At 40.5% G+C, this 21241-nt stretch overlaps 2 protein-coding genes across 2 annotated transcripts in view; one reads left to right on the forward strand and one right to left on the reverse strand.

The window, feature by feature from the left end:
* Positions 1 to 21241, forward strand: part of LGMN (legumain) — a 1022235-nt gene that overhangs the window by 880239 nt on the left and 120755 nt on the right. The gene's annotated exons all lie outside the window — the stretch shown is intronic.
* The window catches only part of GOLGA5 (golgin A5), a 46439-nt gene continuing 32621 nt past the window's right edge, over positions 7424 to 21241 (reverse strand). The window contains exons 10-13 of the mRNA XM_050799059.1: positions 14101 to 14326; positions 11956 to 12061; positions 10206 to 10269; positions 7424 to 7883 (exon numbers count right to left, since the gene is read on the reverse strand). Coding sequence (XP_050655016.1) covers positions 7803 to 7883; positions 10206 to 10269; positions 11956 to 12061; positions 14101 to 14326 — 477 coding nt within the window. The 3' untranslated portion in view covers positions 7424 to 7802. The remainder of the gene's footprint in view (positions 7884 to 10205; positions 10270 to 11955; positions 12062 to 14100; positions 14327 to 21241) is intronic.

Below are 21241 nucleotides of genomic sequence, written 5' to 3' on the forward strand. Positions count from 1 at the left end.
CAAAGAAGGGCACAGGCATCTTTGTAGGGGAGCATCATTCTGCCTACAAACACCTAGGCTACTATTTTTTTCTTTTTGCAGGGAAAGATGGAGTTCTGATTTCACTAAGTGGCATCTATGCTGACATTAGGAGGGGACAAAAGTCAAGAAGGAAAAGTCTGGAAGCAGGAAGAAAGCTTGGTTAGTGCACTGGTGGACACACTAGTCAGCTATTGTTAGCTATTCCTCCTAATTTCAGGAATCCACAAAAGCAAAGATTTACTTTTCATTCCAGCCACATGTCCACTGTGGACATGCTTCATTCCAGGGCCTAGGCTGAAGGACAGCCCCTATCTGGGACATGCTAAACTCATGGAGGGGGAACGAGTTAGGTATCAGAGCCACAGATGACTCTTAAAGCTTCTGCTGAGGAAGGGAACTGTTCCACTAATATTTCACCACTAATATTTGGCTGGTGAGTCAAAGAAAGTCAGGTCATGTGGCCAAGGCTGATATCAGTGGGGCAGGAAGTGGGACAGGCAGTAATAATCAGAACAGTAATAGGCTAGCATAGTAGTCAAGAGACGAGGGTAGAATGAGATGTGGGGAGTGGCTTGAAAGTCATGGGGTAGTGAGGGTCAGGTCATGCATGACTTCAAAAACCAGTTTCCTTTTCACAATAGCCAAAACATAGAATCAACCTAAGTGCCTATTTATGGATGAACGGATAAAGAAAATGTGGCATATACACACAATGGAATATTACTCAGCCATAAAAAGAATGAAATCCTGTCATTTGTAGCAACATGGATGGAACTGGAGGTCATTATGTTCAGTAAAATAAACCAGGCACAGAAAAACAAATATTGCATGTACTGACTCATATGTGGGAGGTAAAAAATTGGATCTCATGGAGTGGACTGGCAGTTACCAGAGACCAGGAAAGGTAGCGGGGAGGAGGGAATGAAGAGAGGCCAATTAATGGATACAAATAGTTGATGGAATAAGACCCACTGTTTGATAAATCCATAGGGTGACTATAGTTCACAATAATCTATTTTACATTTTTAAATGGCTAGGATATTTAGAATATTTCCAGCATAAAGAAAAATAATTAAGGTGATGAATGTCCCAATGACACTAATCTTTACAAATTATGTGAATGTATTATCACATGTACCCCAATAACATGTATGTATTGATGTAAAATTTTAATAAAAATCCAGTTTCGTTTGTTAGAATGTAGGCTCCATGAGGGCAGGAAACAGGTCTCTGCCTTATCATTCTAGCCCAGTGTTTCTCAATTTTTTTTCATTATTACTACTTGTATGTCTTTTTTACATTACTACCTGTATGACTACTGTATATCTTTTTTATTTTTTTGAGACAAGGTTTTGCTCTGCTGTCCAGGCTGGAGTGCAGTGGCATGATCACAGCTCACTACAGCCTCAACTTCCCAGGCTCAAGTAAACCTCCCACCCCAGCCTACTGAGTAGCTGGGACTATAGATGCATGCCACCACAACCGGCTTTTTTTTTTTTTTTTTTTTTTTGGTAGAGATGGGGTTTCACCATGCTTCCCAGGCTGGTTGTGAACTCCTGAGCTCAAGCAATCTGCTTATCCTGGCTTCCCAAAGTACTGGGATTACAGGCATGAGCCACCATGCGCAGCCCACACGTACAATCCTAATACCACAGATATACTGTTACATACTGCATGCATATCTGGGCTCTTTATGCATGCAGTATGTAGTGATTAAAACAGTAAGGTATCTTTACCCTCCAAGGAAATTTAACCCCCTTGGGGGTGACATCACCTATGTTGAGAATATGTGTTCTAGTCCTAATTAAGTTTTAATTCTTTGATTCAAGTGACTTGTGCCATGTTTATGAATTAAAGCAAATTGCTAGTAGCTAAGTTTATTTGCAGGTGGTGTCTTTGGAAGTGATTAGCTCCTAAGGATGGATTAAGAATGGGATAAGTGCCCATAAAAGAGGCCCCAGACAGGAGAATGGTGTGAACCTGGGAGGTGGAGGTTGCAGTGAGCCAAAATCGCGCCACTGCACTCCAGCCTAGGCGACAGAGCGAGACTCTGTCTCAAGAAAACAAAACCAAACAACAAAAAAGAAGCCCCAGAGAGATCCCTCGCCCCTTCTGCCATGTGAGGTTACAGTAAGAAGACTGTCTGAGAGGAAGAGGACCCTCACTAGACACCACATCTGCTGATGCCTTCATCTTGGACTTCCCAGTCTCCAGAACTGTGAGAAGTAAACCTGTGTTGTTGATAAGCCAGTCTATGTTCTTTTGTTATAGCAGCCAAAACAGACTAACAAAACTATGAACATCTATGGCCAGCAATATCTTCAGGCCATCTTTTGCTTTTAAATTCGTATGGCTTTTCCCATTTTGAGGGAAGCCCTGCCAAGCTGCTCGATCTAAATCCACACTATTGTCAACGTACCTGGCCAGTTGCAATTTCTCTTCTTTACTATGGTTTTAGAAACCAGATGAGCTGTATAAATAGGATAGATGCTGAGTGAAGGTCTAGGAAGCTCTAAAGACTCGTGCATGAGCTGAGTGCTTTGCCCGATTCAGTGAAGTTCATTGAACATCAAGTGCAGGCCAGTTACGTGCCAGACACTGTTCTAGGCACTGGGGATACGATAGTGGCTAAAAAAGCAATGTCATTCCCCTCAGGAGATCAGAAAGGTCCGAAGCCATTTCAGATTATGAGTTCTGGCAGCATGAGAGTGGTGGTGAGTCACACTAAGGTTGGTCAAAGGATGGAAGATGTTTGCCTTCAGACACGAAGGGCTCTACTCTTGATTACATTTTTTGGTTCGTCCCTGACTTGAATAAAGATGAGTTGACTGTGAATGTGGAGACCAAAAGTTTTTGGGGAATCTACAAATTCACTAATTTGGTGTTCTTAATACATAGCAAAGTACCTCCTCAGGTATAGCCTGTTCTCCACAAAATGAATTATTACTATTCAGCATTTGCATGTGGAACAACTGCAGTCTGTAGATGCCCAAACATAGATTTTTAAAGGTTTTCTCTGTTTAAAGAAGGTAGTGGTTCAGGGGCAGAGGGGGTTACCAAGCAGAAACAAAAAGTGATTTTTAATACAAAATACAAAATAACGCTGGCCTACTGGTCCCTACAGGGTTGGCTCCACCCTCCTCCTCTCCTCCTCTTGTCCCCCTCCAGCCACTCTGGCCTTCCTGCCAGTCTAGTTCTCCAACACACTAAGCGCATGCCCACTCAGAGGCTTTGTGCTTCTTGCTGAACCTACTGTGTAGAAATCCCACCCTGTATTTCACATGGCCCACCATCTTCATGCTCTGCCTGCAGAGAGAACTTTGCTGGTTACCCTCCAACCTACTCTCTACCTTCACCCCACTCTATTTTTCTTCATACACTTAATGCTGAGTGACGTGATGTGTATGTTTGCAGTCTTGTCTTTCCCACTTCAGTGAAAGCTCCACAGGGGCAGGGACTCTGTGGTTGCTGACCACTCTATCCCCAGTTCCAGTGGCTAGTACAAAGGGTCCTCATAATTCAAATTACTTTGCAGTCTTATCGTGATTTAAAACAAAATTATTTCACTACCCACTTTTCTCCTTGAGACATCTTCTATAAATATGCCTTCCATATGTAGCATGCTTGTCGCTCAAGTGTGCTTATGAAAGAGTTTCACTTATTTTGAGGTGTTTGTGTGTTTTTATCGTGTCTCGAAAGCAGATCGCCGATTAGAAGTACGGAAGTTTGGGGCCGGGCTCATTGGCTCATGCCTGTTTAATACCAGGACTTTGGGAAGCTGAGGAGAGTGGATCACGAGAGGTCAGGAGTTTGAGACCAGCCTGGACAACATGGCAAAACCCCGTCTCTACTAAAAAAATACAAAAATCAGCTGGGCATGGTGGCAGAGACCTGTAATCCCAGCTACTTAGGAGGCTGAGGCAGGGAGAATTGCTTAAACCCGGGAGGCGGAGGTTGTGGTGAGCTGAGATCGCGCCACTGTACTCCAGACTGGGCGACAGAACAAGACTCCGTCCTCCGCCCACCAAAAAAAGAAGTATTAAGTTCAGAATCATTTAACTCATGTTCTTCTCATTCGGGAAAGAATAGGAATATAGTATCAGTCTCAATGTGTGCAGAACAGCCACAAAGACACCTTTCTCAGGTATTTCTTTTTTCTGGCCAATTAGAGCCTGAAGTCCCTTAGGTCTTTAGTCCTTAACTACCCCTGAGGCTTTACCAGTCCTTTCCTTCTACTTCCGACCAGACCAAGACACCCATACCAGCCTTTCCAACACTCAGCTGGCCTCTTACACCAGGGAGCTGGAGTCCAGCAAGACACATTTAAGCAGCTTCCACCTCCCTGCCCCACAGGGTGAGATGGGTCTTAGTTTTAAGGTAAAGCTGAACTGCCCTGACCAGACATTCTCTTCCCTCATTTACAGGGTTAACAGGGAAAGCCTATTTCCACCATATTTTAATAAAATCCATGCTTTTTCTTCGAAGTTTTTGTTCCATAGAAATAAATATGGCATTTTCTTTCTATTTTTTTAAAATACGTTACCCAGGCTGGTTTCAAATTCCTGAGCTCAAGCGATCCTCCCACCTCGGTCTCCCAAAGTGCTAGGATTACAAGTGTTAGCCAGCACGCCTGGCCCAAAATGGTGTTTTTCAGTAAGCAGAAAGTCTAGAGAAAGGGAAATTTTAGAATAATCTTATTTTCCAATTGACAACTATAAATAAAAAGCAGAAGAGCTCTGATAATATATATGTATGTGTAAATATATGCATACAATTGACAGTGTCTTTAAATAAATACATCAATTTGAGAAGGAAAAAACTCTGCTCTCATGCAACCCCTTTAATTAGGTCAAGAAAGTTTTGTGTCATCTGAGGATAAGTGAATGGTAGCACTTTAAAAAACTGCCTAGTTTGTTAGTAGTCAAGATTCCTGAAACTGAAACCCAATTAAATATTTAAGTAACTGCAGAAAACAATCCCGGAAGCACGCTGTCAAACTATTTCCAAAGCCAAGAATGTTTAAAGACTGAACGAAGGACTTAGAGACAGCTCAACAAAAGCCAGGAGGACATCCACGGAGATGGAAAGTCTGGCAATACCTGATGATGAAGCATGTGCTGTTTCTGTTTGAAGTTTGTAACCTGGTTTTAATCATTTTCCAGAAGTATTTCCAAATCAGAAGAGAGGGGAAAAAATACCAAACCTTTAAAATACATTAACAAGGCCAGGCGTGGTGGCTCACTCCTGTAATCCCAGCACTTTTGGAGGTCGAGGTGGGCAGATCACCTGAGGTCAGGAGTTGGAGACCAACCTGGCCAACATGGTAAAACCCCAGCTCTACTAAAAATACAAAAATTAGCCGGGCGTGGTGGCACATGCCTATAATCCCAGCTACTCGAGAGAATGAGGCAGGAGAATCGCTTGAACCCAGGAGGTGGAAGGTGCAGTGAGCCAAGATCGTAACACTGCACTCCAGCCTAGATAATGTGGGACTCTGTCTCAAAAATAATAAAAAATAAAATAAAATAAAATAAAATATAAAATAAATTAAATAAATAAATAGAATAGAATAGAATAGAATAAAATAAAATAAAATATATTCACAAGACTAAACTGTTACTCTATTCTGTTTGAGAGCAGCCCTGACTTAACAGCTTAGACAGTAATGGGCTACCACACCTGAGTAAGACTGTGCCATAAGTCCTAGACAGACTTAGTCATGTGCCTGTACCTCCAATCCCAACATCTGCTTTCATATGATGGAGAACTTGCTGCATTTTTCACCCATGCCAAGTTGGAAAAAAAGGCCCAAACATACTTAAGATGACCTTTAAAACTTCATTTTCTGATGAAAAATAAGAAACATACACATCTAATAGTGTACCAGAACTTCTGAAGAATTTATAGGGCTCCTATGTCAATTAAAGTCATGATGGAGACACATTTAAAGAGTAGAAACTTCAGTCAGGCTTTCAGTGAGGCACCAAGCAGACTGCTCCCAAGATGTTCCCCCTGATAGGAAGGACTAAGCCCTTGCTCAGCCCAAGATCCACATATATTAATTACTTATGAAGAGAGTAGCCGGGTGACAGAACGACTTAAGAATTCAGACATGTACAGTGGCTTACGCTTGTAATTCCCACACCTTAGGAGGCCGAGGTGGGAGGACTGCTTGAGGCCAGGAGTTTGAGACCAATCTGGGTAACACAGTGAGACCCTATCTCTACAAAAAAAAAAAAAAAAAAAAAGAAAGAAAAAAAAAAAAAAAATGAGCCAAGCGTGGTGGTGCATGCTTGTAGTCACAATTCCTTTTGAGGCTGAGGTGGGAGGACTGCCTAAGCCTAGGAGTTTGCGGCTGCAGTGAGCTATGATGGTGCCTCTGCACTCTACCCTGGGTGCCACAGTAAGACCCCATTTCTAAAAATTAAAAAAAAAAAAGAGAAAGTTTAAATCAAGTTGGAGGATGTATAGATATAAAAATTAATTCAACATGGATCATAAACTTAAATGGAAAACCTAAAAGCATAAAATTTCTAGATGAAATGATAGGAGAAAATCTTCGTAACCTTGGGTTAGGCAAAGGTTTCTGTGATAGGAAGACAAAGTATGAACAAGAAAATTATAAAACTGACAAATTGGACACCTCAAAATTTAAAACTGCTCTTTGCTGGGTGTGGTAGCTCAAGCCTGTAATCCCAGCTACTCAGAAGCCTAAGGCCGGGGGATCACTTGAGTCCAAGAGTTCGAGGCTGCAGCTAGCTATGATTGTGCCACTGAACTCCAGCCTTGGTGACAGAGTAAGACTCTGTCTCTTTAAAAAATAAAAAGAATTCAGACATGTAGATGAAAGTCAAAACAGATAATACATTGGACCCAATGTAAAAGAGACAACACAATGGACATTTTCAAACAAAACGTCTCATTTTGAAGAATATCTCTGCACTAGAGTACCTTAAAAAAGCACAGGTTGCTAAGGCAGATTTGATACCTAAATGCTACAAGCAGGGGTTGAGTATCATGAGCTAACCCAATGTATAGGCGGAGAAAAGGAAAAAGGGAGGAGGAAGTCAATGAGTGAGTGAGTAAGAATCCAAGACAGACAGCACAAGGAGATGGAAAGGGGAAGACAGGAGCGTCCACTGGAAAGAAGTGGCAAACACTAAGAATTACTTACAAGTGACTTCAGCTACTTTCTTTCTGGTTCTATACACTAAAGTCCACCTGGAAAGGTCTTGTTTAATGGGGATGAAAAACCATTATTTTAGAAAAGAAAAATGCACATTTTTCTTTTATTTATGTATTTATAAAAAGATTTACACCAATCAGGCCTATAACATGTAAAAAGTAAATCTCTCTTTGCAAAGTTAAATATATGAAAATCCAAAAGCAGACTGAATTATCAAAAAAGAAAACTTTTTATTTTTGTCACTAAATACAATTAGTTTCCCTGATTATAACCCATAATCAATGTCACCTAACATACAGATGGTCTGTACAGAGATAAACAACCCCAGCAGCTTTCTCTACATATATATTAGGACCACTGAACTCAGAAAAAGCAGAGCTGAGCTTGTTAAATTATTGTCTGTTTTAGAAACTCTTACCATTTAAAGGAAATAGGAAGATTTAGGTAGAATACTTGTATAATAACTTAAAAAGTTAAAAGCTTATAGTGATAAAATAATCTTGTGCACTGTTCTCAGAAATTTTAGGCAACTGGCCTTCTTGCAGATCCCAAGTCTACAAAAAGACAACCAATCACTGCAACAACTGGGCTTGGTTCATTTGCCATATGGTTGGTCGTGGTGCATTTCTGGTGTATAAGTCAACAGAACAATCATGACCCAGAGGTGGAGCAAAGCCTAGAGAAAGAAAAAGCAATTTGTGGATTAGCCAATAAACCAATCTTTACCAAAGGCCCACTGTACACCGAGGGCAGGCATTATGTCTTACCTGCCTCAGTATCCCCTATGGGACACATGAAGGAATGAATGAAAGAAACAACTAAATGAGCTCAGTGCAATGGAGGGTAATAAAGACTTGCTACTCTTACAGAATTCAGTTGAGAGGAGTAAGCCCTGAACTTTAACACATTCACAATATGCATGTGTATGCAAAATAATCAATCAGGTGATTATAATGCAGAGTGATTAAAACTGCTAGATACACGTGAAGTTGGTTAGAAAACATTTTTAGAACAGTTATAGTCGGTATTTTGAAAGAGAGTTTAACCAATGTTTGGTGAAGAAGAGATGGGAAAATATTCTAGACAGGAATAATGTGTCAGGTTTCAGAGGCTGACATAGGGCCCAGAACATGATCCACAGTGACAAATTTAATTCCCTCATGGCAGTACTGAAATGATACAAGATTCCACTCGTTCTTGTCGCCCAGGCTGGACTACAAAGCCTCACCACTTTGTAGTGTGCCAGAAATCACATCTCCTGGGCACTACCTCATGACAGTGCCTGTGTTACTCATAATCACTAACACCTGGGAAATCAACCCCTCTGGGGCACATTCTGAATGCTTTCTGATAGCATTCAATTTTTTTGTACTCCCCACGCTTTTCTTTTTAAAAACTTGTTATTATGCTAGGTGCAGTGGCTCATGCCTGTAATCTCAGCACTTTGGGAGGCTGCGGCGGGCAGAGCACTTGAGGTCAGGAGTTTGAGATCAGCTTGGCCAACAGAGTGAAAACCCATCTCCTAAATACACAAAAATTGCCAACATAGTGAAAACTCATCTCCTAAACATACAAAAATTCTCTGGGTGCAGTGGCGCGTGCCTGTAGCCCCAGCTACTCAGGAAGCTGAGGCAGGAGCATCGCTTGAACCCGGGAGGCGGAGATTGCAGTGAGCCAAGATCATGCCACTGCACTCCAGCCTGGGTGACAGAGAAAGACTCAGTCTCAGAACACAAAACAAAACAAAACAAAAATACAAAACCTGTTATTTAAAGGAATAACTCTTCCCTCTAGTGGATCACAGAGAAATTTCTTTTTAAAGAAAAGAAATTTCATTTCATTTTAAAGAAGTTTCTTTTCAAGAAAACAGCCCATCTTAATTCAACCCAACTACTTTTAGACATACCCACTCCAAATAGTAGCCTTCTTAGGCACACAGTACATGCGAAATGGCATCCAAACTACCATAACCATTTTACTAGAGGCAAGAAATCTGGGAGAAAGTAAATCAACCTTGAGGCTCTTTTAGAAAATAAAGCAAAACCCATGAAAACAATTAAAGCAACTGTACAACATCAAGATAAAAAACTGTTTTGTATTCAAATTGTTTTTATCATTAGAAGGGCTTTAAAATGGAGGTAACTATTAGACTGCATTTAAGTTAATTTCATTTGTAGGAAGAGTCTTTGAGGAATTTATATTCTAGACATAATGAATTGTCAATTTATACTCTACCAAAAGAAATCTTAATTACTAAAACTGAGTTCTCTCTTTCCAAACTGTCTGCTGGCTGGGTGCAGTGGCGCATGCCTGTAGTCCCAGCACTTTGGAAGGCCAAGGTGGAGGATCACTTGAGCCCAGAAGTTTGAGACCATCCTGGGCAACATGGTGAAACCCTATCTCTACAAAAAATACAAAACTTAGCTGGACGTGGTGGTGCACGCCTGCAGTCCCAGCTACTTAGGAGGCAAAGGTGGGAGGATGGCTTGAGCCTGGGAGGTAGAGGCAGCAGTAAGCCAAGATCGCACCACTGCACTCCAGCCTTGGCACAAGAGCCAGACCCTGTTTCAAAAAAAAAATTGATTGCTAAAACATCAATAAGATCAGCAGCCAAAAAAAAAAAAAAAAAAAAAAGGCCAGGCGCGGTGGCTCAAGCCTGTAATCCCAGCACTTTGGGAGGCCGAGACGGGCGGATCACGAGGTCAGGAGATCGAGACCATCCTGGTGAACACGGTGAAACCCCGTCTCTACTAAAAAATACAAAAAACTAGCCGGGCGAGGAGGCGGGCGCCTGTAGTCCCAGCTACACGGGAGGCTGAGGCAGGAGAATGGCGTGAACCCGGGAGGCGGAGCTTGCAGTGAGCTGAGATCCGGCCACTGCACTCCAGCCTGGGCGACAGAGTGAGACTCTGTCTCAAAAAAAAAAAAAAAAAAAAAAAAAAAAAACAACTAGTTAAAAATCAAATGCAGCATTGTTTATTCAAACAAGTTTACTTACCATATATATAATTACAAAAACTCGCGCTATGGGGTATCTTCGGAGAAAAATTCCCAGGCGAATACTGTGCAGACACAGGTATGGGGGAGAGAGGAGAGAGGAGAAGAGAGTCACACTCAAAACAAATCTTCCTCTGGCAATATCTAATGATGTTGATAAATTTCACTCATTTAAACTATGTGGCTACCACAGAAGAATAATTTTTATAGCAGATTGTTAAATGATTACTTGAAATAGTAATATAGAAATGTCACAGAAATAGTAATATAGAAATAGTAATATAGAAATGATAAAATGCCCTTATCATTATTTGGGGCTTGGCTGTTAAAACTTCAGCACAGGTATTTCTCTTAATTCTAGGGCCACAATTGTAGGAGGCAAACTTGATCCCTCTCTAAATCTTTGTTTTTTTTTTTTTTTTTTTGAGACAGAGTTTCACTCTTGTCGCCCAGGCTGGAGTGCAATGGCACGATCTCTGCCCACTGCAACCTCCGCTTCCTGGGTTCAAGCAATTCTCCAGCCTCAGCCTCCCGAGTAGCTGGGATTACAGGCATGCCGCTATTACCACACCTGGCTAATTTTTTTGTATTTTTAGTAGAGACAAGGTTTCACCATGTTGGCCAGGCTGCTCTCAAACTCCTGACCTCAGGTGATCCGCCTGCCTCAGCCTCCCAAAGTGGTGGGATTACAGACGTGAGCCACCGCACCCAGTCTAAATCTTTTTTAGTGGAATTAAAGAAGTTACGAAAGATAAGGTGGGTGCCAACTATGTGACTGGGGAAAGAAAGAGTCTGGTTGGCATTAACCTGTAAATAGCAATCTAGAAGCTTCTGCACAGATACATGCTTCTAAAAGGTACAAAACTATAAAAACTCATGCATTTGAATAAATAGTGTGGAAGCAATATACTGTCCAGACCTATTATGCCTCTGCAACATTTTTTCCCTATCAAAACAGGTACATGTAGAAGCAAATACCCCTTTTTCTGCTTCTTTCATTGCCACTAGCACAATGTCTTGCACACAGGTTCTCAAACAACTATGTATGTTGAACAAATGAACAGTTGAACTAGATGTGCTTGATTTGGAGATAATGGCTGTGGCACCCTATTTCTGAGGCTTCAGTCATCTTGGTATATCATTCTTCTTATTTTTAATACAACAGCTCAATTCTGACACAAAAAGGTATAAAAAGATTATGCCATAATCCATTAAAACTTTTCATTATAAACACTACAAAGAAAAAAGGCACAGTAGGTTATTTAGACAAGAACCTTATCAAGGCTATATGTAAACTATTAAAGTATTTTTTTTGATAAGGCAGATGTCTGCTAATATAAAAACTTACATATAAACATAAATTTTGTTATCTATATAAAATATATAATACCATGATTACTGTTCAGTTATATATAATAGCATCTTTTATTCTAATCACATGATAAAATTCTGGGATAAACCATTCAAATGGATACTTTTACATGAAGCAGAGGCTTTCTCAATAAAATCTAATGAAGTTTTTAAAAATAGAACTTATTATAGAAAGAAGAGACACAAGTCAGGGTTAATCATCTTCAATAAAATGTAGGCATTGGCAGCCCCTTGACATAATTTCTTGACACTGAAATCTCATGAAAGGAGTAAGTCACTTTAAATATAGACTCTGCCTGATGGGAGTCACTGTGATTGAAGCCCTGAAAAACATAAAAACAGCTGATGGTCCATCACTCATCCCTACTGGCTGTGCTTACCTAAACTGATCGATTGAACTAGCAGCTTTGCGAACTTTTCCGTACATTCCTGCCAGATTAGTTTCTGTGTCATTAAAAAGAACAGGAACATTTCGCAGACGAGTGCCTGTTTAAATAAAAAAATAAATTAGTGTACTGACATAAAAATTAACTAAGACAATTATAATAGGAAATACACTGGATTACATGTGGAAGAAATTTTCTTTCTTTTTTTTTTTTTTTTGAGACGGAGTCTCGCTCTGTAGCCCGGGCTGGAGTGCAGTGGCCGGATCTCAGCTCACTGCAAGCTCCGCCTCCCAGGTTTACGCCATTCTCCTGCCTCAGCCTCCCGAGTAGCTGGGACTACAGGCGCCCGCCACCTCGCCCGGCTAGTTTTTTGTATTTTTTAGTAGAGACGGGGTTTCACGGTGTTCGCCAGGATGGTCTCGATCTCCTGACCTCGTGATCCACCTGTCTCGGCCTCCCAAAGTGCTGGGATTACAGGCTTGAGCCACCGCACCCGGCCACATGTGGAAGAAATTTTCAAGGGCAACTTTCTAAGCATCACCCCAAAGTAGATGAAACTATAAAGAAAGGACAGGTAAATCTGATGACATAAACGTTTAAACGTCCGTATCCACAACAAGAAAATTTTTTTAAATAAGAAAATGATTTTAGCAAAAATTAAGAAATTTACAAATACTAAGTGTTAATGGGCCCTCTGTTCCTGTGCGAGGAGGAGTGAGGCCAGGTGGTCTCTCCATGAAGCAGAGGACTCCCAAATGTGTACTCCAGCCCAGAGGCTTCATCCCCTGCCAGACTCATCCAACTGCCTATTCACTTCCATCTGGATGTCTAACAGGCACCCCAAAGCCTGCCTGACACTACAATTTGGAGTTCTTGCCTTAGCTGTCAACCTGCCTCAGCTGCCATTTCCCTGTCTCAGGACATCACAATTCCAATCCTTCCATCTGCTCAGGCCAAAACCCTGGACTCCTTTCTCTCAAACTCCGTATCTGATCTGCCAGCATATTCTGTCAGCTCACCTTTAAAATAAATTCTCAGTCCACCCTCACAATCCCACTCAGTTCTAGACTACCATCTCTCACATGGATTACTGCAATGGCTACCCACCCACCTCTGGCCTCCTCTCGCCCTGTCTCCCTGATTCCACTTTTAGCCCTTTGCAGTCTATTCTTGACACAGTAGTCAGAGGCAGCCTATTAAAGTGCAAGTCAGATCAGTCCCCCCTCTCAAGATCCTTCAATGGCTTCCTACCTCATTCAGAGTAAACGTCCCCATATGGGCCTCAACAGCCTACTCCAAGCTCTCTGGATTCCTCTTACACAAGTGTCATCTCCACTCAGTCTACAGAGGCCCTAGCCTCCTTGTTGCTCCTGAAACATGCCAGGAACATGCCTGCCTCAGGGCCTTTGTGCCTGCTCTTTCTGCCTGGAAAAGTTTTTTTCTATGCCTCCTCATTGTTCACTATCTTACCTCTTTTGGGACTTTAAAGCAGTGAAACTTTTCAGTGAGGTCTTCCCTGCCCACCCTATTTAAATTACAATGCCATCCCCATACCTGGCACCCAGTATCTCTTAAACAATTTTTTTTTGTTAAAAGAAATAACTTAAAGCCAAAGAACTGAGAAATTTGCTGAATGACAATTTGTAGACTTTATGAAGTTCCAAGATTAAAAATCTGATCTGTTGATGCTTATACTATCTTACACATTATTTTTTATTACATATGTTGGGAATCTATAGATTTCTTTATTAAAATTATAGAGCACAGATATGGTTATGTGCACCAGGTATTAGCTCTAATACTCGTAACTATTTACTGGAAGATTATTAAAGCAAATCTTGTTTCAAGTGTCCTGAAAGCTCCTCTCTACTGAACTCCTCGCCTTATCAGCATCATCTTCTTAAGTATCTCAGACATTTCAATATAATTATCAATCCTCAGACTATTTTCCCCAAGTCTAATACCAGTGAGGAATATTAACTAGTCCATTATCTGGTTCACTAACAACAATACTAAATAGTGCATGGAAAATTGAGCCCTTCATTGGATGAACTTTCTTTCAAATAAAAATGGTCTTTCTGTAATTTTTCAAAACCATGTTTGAATGAAATATTCTTTTGAGATTCTTTTTATGGTTACCTTCACCATTGTCAATTCCAGACATATTAATCGAGGACCCATTACTACTACTTCCAGAGGTGGAGTTCATCTGCTGTTCGAGGCGCTCCAGTTGAAAGACCAGCGAGTTCTTTTCTGTGCTGAGACTCTCCAGCATGGTCTGTTTCTGGATGAGAGTCTCTGTTAGCTGGTGGAGTCGATTTTCTAATTCAGACTGACTGCTATTGCTTAAAGTTTTATTGGTAAGCTGAAAGAGAAAGTGTTCACAAAATTGTTACATAAAATGAAAGTCCTATAATACAGAAATCACACTACTACATTTTCATAGGTAAACTGTGGCATTCATGGATTTCTCTAAACTCTATACTGACTCAATGTCTACAGAAGTGATTTTCAAAAACAGTGGGGTCATGAAATCAATTTGGTGGGTCAAAATCGGCATCTAAAAAAATGCAACAGAATAGAATGGGACATATTCTGATATTTATGTAACACATAGTATATAAAAGTGTAATTTTGTGAAACTCCTGTTTCGGTTTTGCACATGTAAGTGCATGTGAGTATTGAGACAGGACGTAAACTGTATTTCTTACTGAGGCAACACAGTCAAAATATTTCAAAGCATGGGTTTAGAGGACACAATCCATACTTTTCAATGGGGATTCAAAAGCCTCCATCATTCAACAGTTATGGTGCAGTGCAAAGATCACACTCTGAGGTTTTCATCTCTGCTCTGCAATTTTCAAGCTATTTGACTTCGGGTAAATTGCTGTACTTCTCTGAATCTGTTTCCTCATCTGTACATGAAGATGACAGCACCTGTTGCACATGGTATTTAGGGACAGTAAATGATAGTTGTCCTAGGAGGCTCTGGTTGAAAGTTGGTACTTAACGACTTCCTTCGTTCCATGTTCTATCTGGTAGTGTCTATGTCTGTCACCATCTCCCTCTACTCTCATCCAGCCTCTGCTTTGCCGGCCACGTTTCCTCTATTTGGAAACAGTCCTCTTCTCTTACCTAGGCTCCACCTGCCTTTCTTTCTTATAAATCCCTTACAGCACTCCCCACAAATTCAGCACACCACAACAAATAACTACCAGATGGAATTATATTGAATATAAACTAAGATTTACTACTTAAAAAAGAATGCTCCATTTTAATATTGCACTGTGATCCCCTAATCAACATACTTCATACTCTTTATTGAAGTCCTCTCCAATCACTCTAGCCCAGGTTAATCTTAGCCTTCTTGGTAAGTGTCTTGGTATTTATCAGTCACTCCGGTAACGCTGTTTTATGGGAGTCAATTTTGCCTCCTCAATGAAACTGTAAGTCAGCTTCATGTGGGTAAGAATCATTGTCTACATCAATACAGGTTTGAAAAAAGTTTGATCTAAGTTTAAAACCCCAGCTCTGACATTTCCTAGCTACAATATCTTGGGAAAGCTATTAAATCTGAGCCTGTTTCCTTGTTCATGGATACGATGCTTACTTAAATTAACATATAAAACACCTAACATGCTACCTGTCATATGGCAGGCACTTAAAAAATTAGCTTCCTTTCTTACGAATTCTTTACAACACTCCCCACAAATTAAGCACACCATAACAAATAACCAGATGGAATTTCAGTATAAACTAAAGTTTACTATTTTTAAAAGAATGCTCAATTTTAGGATTGTACTATGATCCCCTAATCAACATACTTCAAGATTTTTTAATCAAGGTAAAATCTATATAGTGAAATACCCAGGTATTAAGCATAAAATGAATTGTGACAAATGTTTGACGGTATAGCCAACATCCAGATCAAAACAAAGAATATTTCCATTACCCTAGACAACCACTATTCTGATTTCTATTACCAGAATTTAGTTTTGCCTGTTCTTGAATTTCTTATGAGTGGAATCACACAGTATGAATCCTTTTGCATATGGCTTAAAAAAAAAAAATTCATCTGAGTTGTGTTAGTTTGCCGAATGGTTTGCAATTTGTTTATCCATTAGGGGCTATAGACATTTGGGTTGTTTCCAATTTGGGCTATTTATGAACAAGCATGTTATAAATATTCATGTACAAGTCTTCTTGTGGTCATACGTCTTCATTTACACTGGGTAAGTACCTGAGGTCACAGGTTAGATGTATGTTAGCCTTATCAGAAATAGCCAGTTTTCCAAAGTGGTTGTGCTGCTGTGCACTTCTACCAGCAGTGGGTGAGAGTTCCAGCTGCACCACATCCTCACCAACACGTGCTACTGCCAATCTTTTCCATTTCAGCCATTCTAGTGGGTGTGTGGTAGTATACCTTAGTGATGACTCTGAGCACCTATTCACATGCTTATTTCATCATTCATATACAGGCACACCTCAGAGATAATATGGGTTTGGTCCACTGGAATAAAGTGAATATTGCAATAAAGTCAGTCACATGAATTTTTTGGTTTCTCAGTGCATATAAAAGTTATATTTAGGCCAGGTGTGGTGACTCATGTGTGTAATTCCAGCACTTTGGGAGGTCAAGGTAGGACTGCTTGAGTCCAGGAATTCAAAACCAGCTTGGGCAACATATTAAGACCTCACCTCTACAAAAATTTTACAAATTAGCCGAGTGTGGTGGCGCATGCCTATAGTCCCAGCTCCTCGGGGGGCTGAGGTGGGAGGACCACTAGAGCCTGGGAGGTCGAGGCTGCAGTGAGCTGCCATCGCACCACTGCACTCCAGCCCAGGTGACAGAGCAGTATCCTGTCTCCAAAAAACAACAACAACAAAAAGCTGTATTTACAATATACTCTAGTGTATTAAGAGTACAGTAGCATTATGTCTAAAATAACAATGTGCATATTTTAAATCAGGGATGTCCAATCTTTTGGCTTTCCTGGGCCACAGTGGAAGAATTATCTTGGGCCACACATAAAATACACTAACACTAATGATAGCTGATGAGCTAAAAAAAAAAAAATCACAAAAAAAATCTCATAATGATTTAAGTTTACGAATTTGTGTTGGGCTGACTATGGGTCGGACAAGTTTGCTTTTTTTTTTTTTGAGACGGAGTTTCACTCTGCCGCCAGGCTGGAGTGCGATGGTATGATCTTGGCTCACTGAAACCTCTGCCTCTTGGGTTCAAGCGATTCTCCTGCCTCAGCCTCCTGAGTAGCTGGGATTACAGGTGCCTGCCACCATGCCTGGCTAATTTTGTATTTTTAGTAGAGACGGGGTTTCACCATGCTGGTCAGGCTGGTCTTGAACTCCTGACCTCAGATGATCCACCCGCCTCAGCCTCCCAAAGTGCTGGGATTACAGGTGTGAACCACTACGCCCGGACCAAGCTTGCTTTAAATAAACACGCTAACCATCATTTGAGCCTTCAGTGAGTCCTAATCTTTTTGTTGATGGAGAGTCTTGCCTTGATGTCGATGGCTGCTGACTGATCAGAATGGTGGCTGCTGAAGGCTGGGGTGGATGTGGTAATTTCTTAAAATAAGATAACAACAAAGTTTGTCACATTGATGGATTCTTCCTTTCATGAAAGATTTCCCAGTAGCATGTAATGATGCTTGATAGCATTTTACTCACAGTAGAACTTCTTTCAAAACTGGAGTCAATCCTTTCAAACCCTGCCACTGCTTCATCAACTAAGTTAATGTAGTATTCTAAATTCTTTGCTGTCATTTCAACAATGTTCACAGGATCTTCACCAAAAGTGTATTCCATCTTAAGAAACCACTTTATTAGCTCATCAGTAAGAAGCAACTCGTCATCTGTTCAAATTGTATAATGAGATTGCAGCAATTTAGCCACATCTTCAGGCTCCATTTCTAATTCTAGTTCTCTGGCTATTTCTACCACATGTGCAATTACTTCCTTCAATGAAGTCTTGAACTCCTCAAAGCCATCCTTGAGGGTTGGAATCAGTTTCTTCCACACTCCTGTTAATGTTGATATTTTGGCCTCCTCCCATGAATCACAAATGTTCTTAATGGCATCTAGTGTAGTGAATCCTTTCCAGAAGGTTCTCAATTGACTGTGCCTCAAGATCCATTTGAGGAATCTATGGCAGTAATAGCCTTATAAAAAGTATGTCATAAGCGGTAAGACTCACCAGGCACGGTGGCTCACTCCTGTAATCTAGGCACTCTGGGAGGCTGAGTGGGGAGGATTACTTGAGCCTAGGAGTTTGAGACCAGCCTGGGGAACATAGTGAGACCTAATTTCTACAAACAATAAACAAAATTAGCCAGGCGTGGTAGCTTACACTTGTAATCCCAGCCACTCAGGAAACTGAGGTTGAAGGATCACGTGAGCCCAGGAGGTGGAGGTTACAGTGAGCCAAAATCACATCACTGCATTCCAGCCTGGGTGACAGAGTGGGACCTTGTCTCAAATTAACTGGTCAGGTGCAGTGGCTCATGCCTGTAATCCCAGAACTTTGGGAGGATGAGGCAGGTGGATTGCTTGAGGCCAGGAGTTCGAGACCAACCTGGCCAACATGGCAAAACCCCATCTCTACCAAAAATACAAAAATTAGCCCGCTGCGGTGGCACACACCAGTAATCCCAGTTACTTGGGAGACTCAGGCACAAGAACTGCTTAAACCCAAGAGGCAGAGGTTGCAGTGAGCTGAGATCAGGCCACTGTACTCCAGTCTGGGCAACAGAATCAGGCTCTGTCTCGAGAAATAAAAATAAGAAAGTTAATTAATTTAATTAAATAATGAGACCTGAAAGTCAAAATTATACCTTGGGCTGCCAAATGGATACTGTATTAGCAGGTATGAAAACAACACTAATCTCCTTGTACTCTATTAGAGTTCTTGGGTGACCAGGAGTGTTGTCAATAAGCAGTAATATTTTAAAAGGAATCTTTCATTCTGAGCAGTAGGTCTCAACAGTGAGCTTAAAATACTCAATAAACCATGCTGTGAACAGATGTGCTGTCACCCAGGCTTTGTTGTTTCCTGTACAGAGCACAGGCAGCACAGATTGAGCATCATTCTTAAGAGTCTTAGGATTTGCAGAATTGTAAATGAGCACTGGCTTTAACTCAAAGTCACCAGCAGCAGGAGCCCCTAACAAGACAGTCAGCCTGTCCTCTGAAGCTTTGAATCCAGGCATTGATTTCTCCTCTCCAGCTATGAAAGTCCTAGATAGCATTTTCTTCCAATAGAAGGCTGTTTCATCTACACTGAAAATCTATTGTTTAGTGCAGCCATTTTCATCAATGATCTTAGCTAGATCTCCCAGATAACTTCTTTATTGTACATTCAGAATAAATCTTAACTCACTCCAATGTGTGATTTTTTTTTTTTTTTGGCAATGTATTAAGATGCTGATCTCTTTTCAAATTGTATAAGTTAACTTAATTCTATGGGAGAAAGGCTTTCCTCTCTTCTAATTTGATGAAAAACCTTTAAGATAAATCTTTCTATGGTTCTTTCTTTCCCAGATAACCAATTTCTCCATTAGCACTTGCTGCTTCACTTTGCATTTTTACATTTAGGAGATGGCTTCTTTCCTTATGCCTTATAAACCAAATCTCTGCTAGCTTCAAACTTCTCTTCTGCAGCTTCCTCACCTCTCTTAGCCTTCATAGAATTGAAGAAAGTTAAGGCCTTGCTCTGGATTAGGCTTTGGCTTAAAGGAACATTGTGGCTGGTTTGATCTAGCCAGGCCACTCAAACTTTCTCCTTGCCAGCAATAAGGCTGTTTGGCTTTCTTATCATTCGTGTGTTCACTAGAGCAGCACTTTTAATTTCCTTCAAGAACTTTTCCTTTGCATTTAAAACTTGGCTAACTTGTGCAATAGGCCTAGTCTTTGGCCTATCTTGCCTTTTGACATACCTTCCTCACTAAGCTTAATCACTTCCAGCTTTTCACTTAATGTGAGAAACATGTGACTCTTCCTTTCACTTGAACACCTAGAGGCCATTGTAGATTTATTAATTGGCTTAATTTCAATATTGCTGTGTCTCAAAGACTAGAAAGGCCTGAGGACAGGGAAAGAGATGTGGGAATGGCCAGTTGATGGAGCTGTCAGAACACACACATTTATGGATTAAGTTCACTGTCTTATGTGGGTGCAATTTGTAGTGCCCCAAATACAATTATAATAGTTACATGAAAGGTCACTGATCACAGATCACCACAACAGATATAATAAAAAAATCAGAAATATTGTGACAATTACCAAAATGTGACACAGACATGAAATGATCATATGCTGTTGGAAAAATGGTGTGGATAGACTTGCTTGATGCAGGGTTGCCATAAACTTTCAATTTGGTAAAAATGCAGTATTTGCAAACTGCAATAAAGAGAAATGCAATAAAACAAAGTGTGCTTTTTTCTTCTTTTTGGAAGGGTCTATTCAAGTCTTTTACCTATTTAAAAGAAATTGCTGTGTACCTTATTATTAAGAGTGCTTATCCTGGTTATAAATCCTTTATCAGATATATGTATATGTATAGAGAGAGTAAATATTATCTCCCAGTCTGTGGCTTACCTGTTTTCATTTTTATAATGATGTCTTTTGAAGAGAAGAAAATTTTAATTTTTATGAATAGCAATTTATCATTTTCTTCTACAGTTAGTGCTTTTTGTATCTTCTCTAAGAAATCTGTCAGCCTGAAAATTGCACGATTCTCCTATACTTTCTCCTAGACGCTTTATAGCTTAGAGCTTAGCATCATCTCAAATTAATTTTTGGTAACTTTACAAGTCTAATTAGGGGATAAAAATAAAGGTTCATGTTTTTCTCTGTATGTTTTCATCTACTCCCATGGAATATTTTCTTTTTTTTGAGATAGAGTCTGGCTCTGTCACCTAGACTGGAGTGTAGTGGCACAATCTTGGCTTACTGCAAACTCTGCCTTCTGGGTTCAAGTGATTTTCCTGTCTCAGCCTCCCAAGTAGCTGGGATTACAGGTCCGCACCACATGCCCAGTTAATTTTTTTGTATTTTCAGTAGAGACAGGGTTTTGCTATGTTGGCCTGGCTGGTCTTGAACTCCTGGCCTCAAGTGTTCTGCCCACCTTGGCCTCCCAAAGTGCTGGGATTACAGGCGCGAAAAATGAAAAAATATTCAAACTGGCAACCTATTTTTTTTTCAACTTATATGCAGAAAGCCCAAAAGTAATATGATAAGCATAATTCTTTATTGTGCA

Source organism: Macaca thibetana, chromosome 7 (genome assembly GCF_024542745.1).
Source record: "Macaca thibetana thibetana isolate TM-01 chromosome 7, ASM2454274v1, whole genome shotgun sequence".
Lineage (NCBI taxonomy): Eukaryota > Metazoa > Chordata > Mammalia > Primates > Cercopithecidae > Macaca > Macaca thibetana.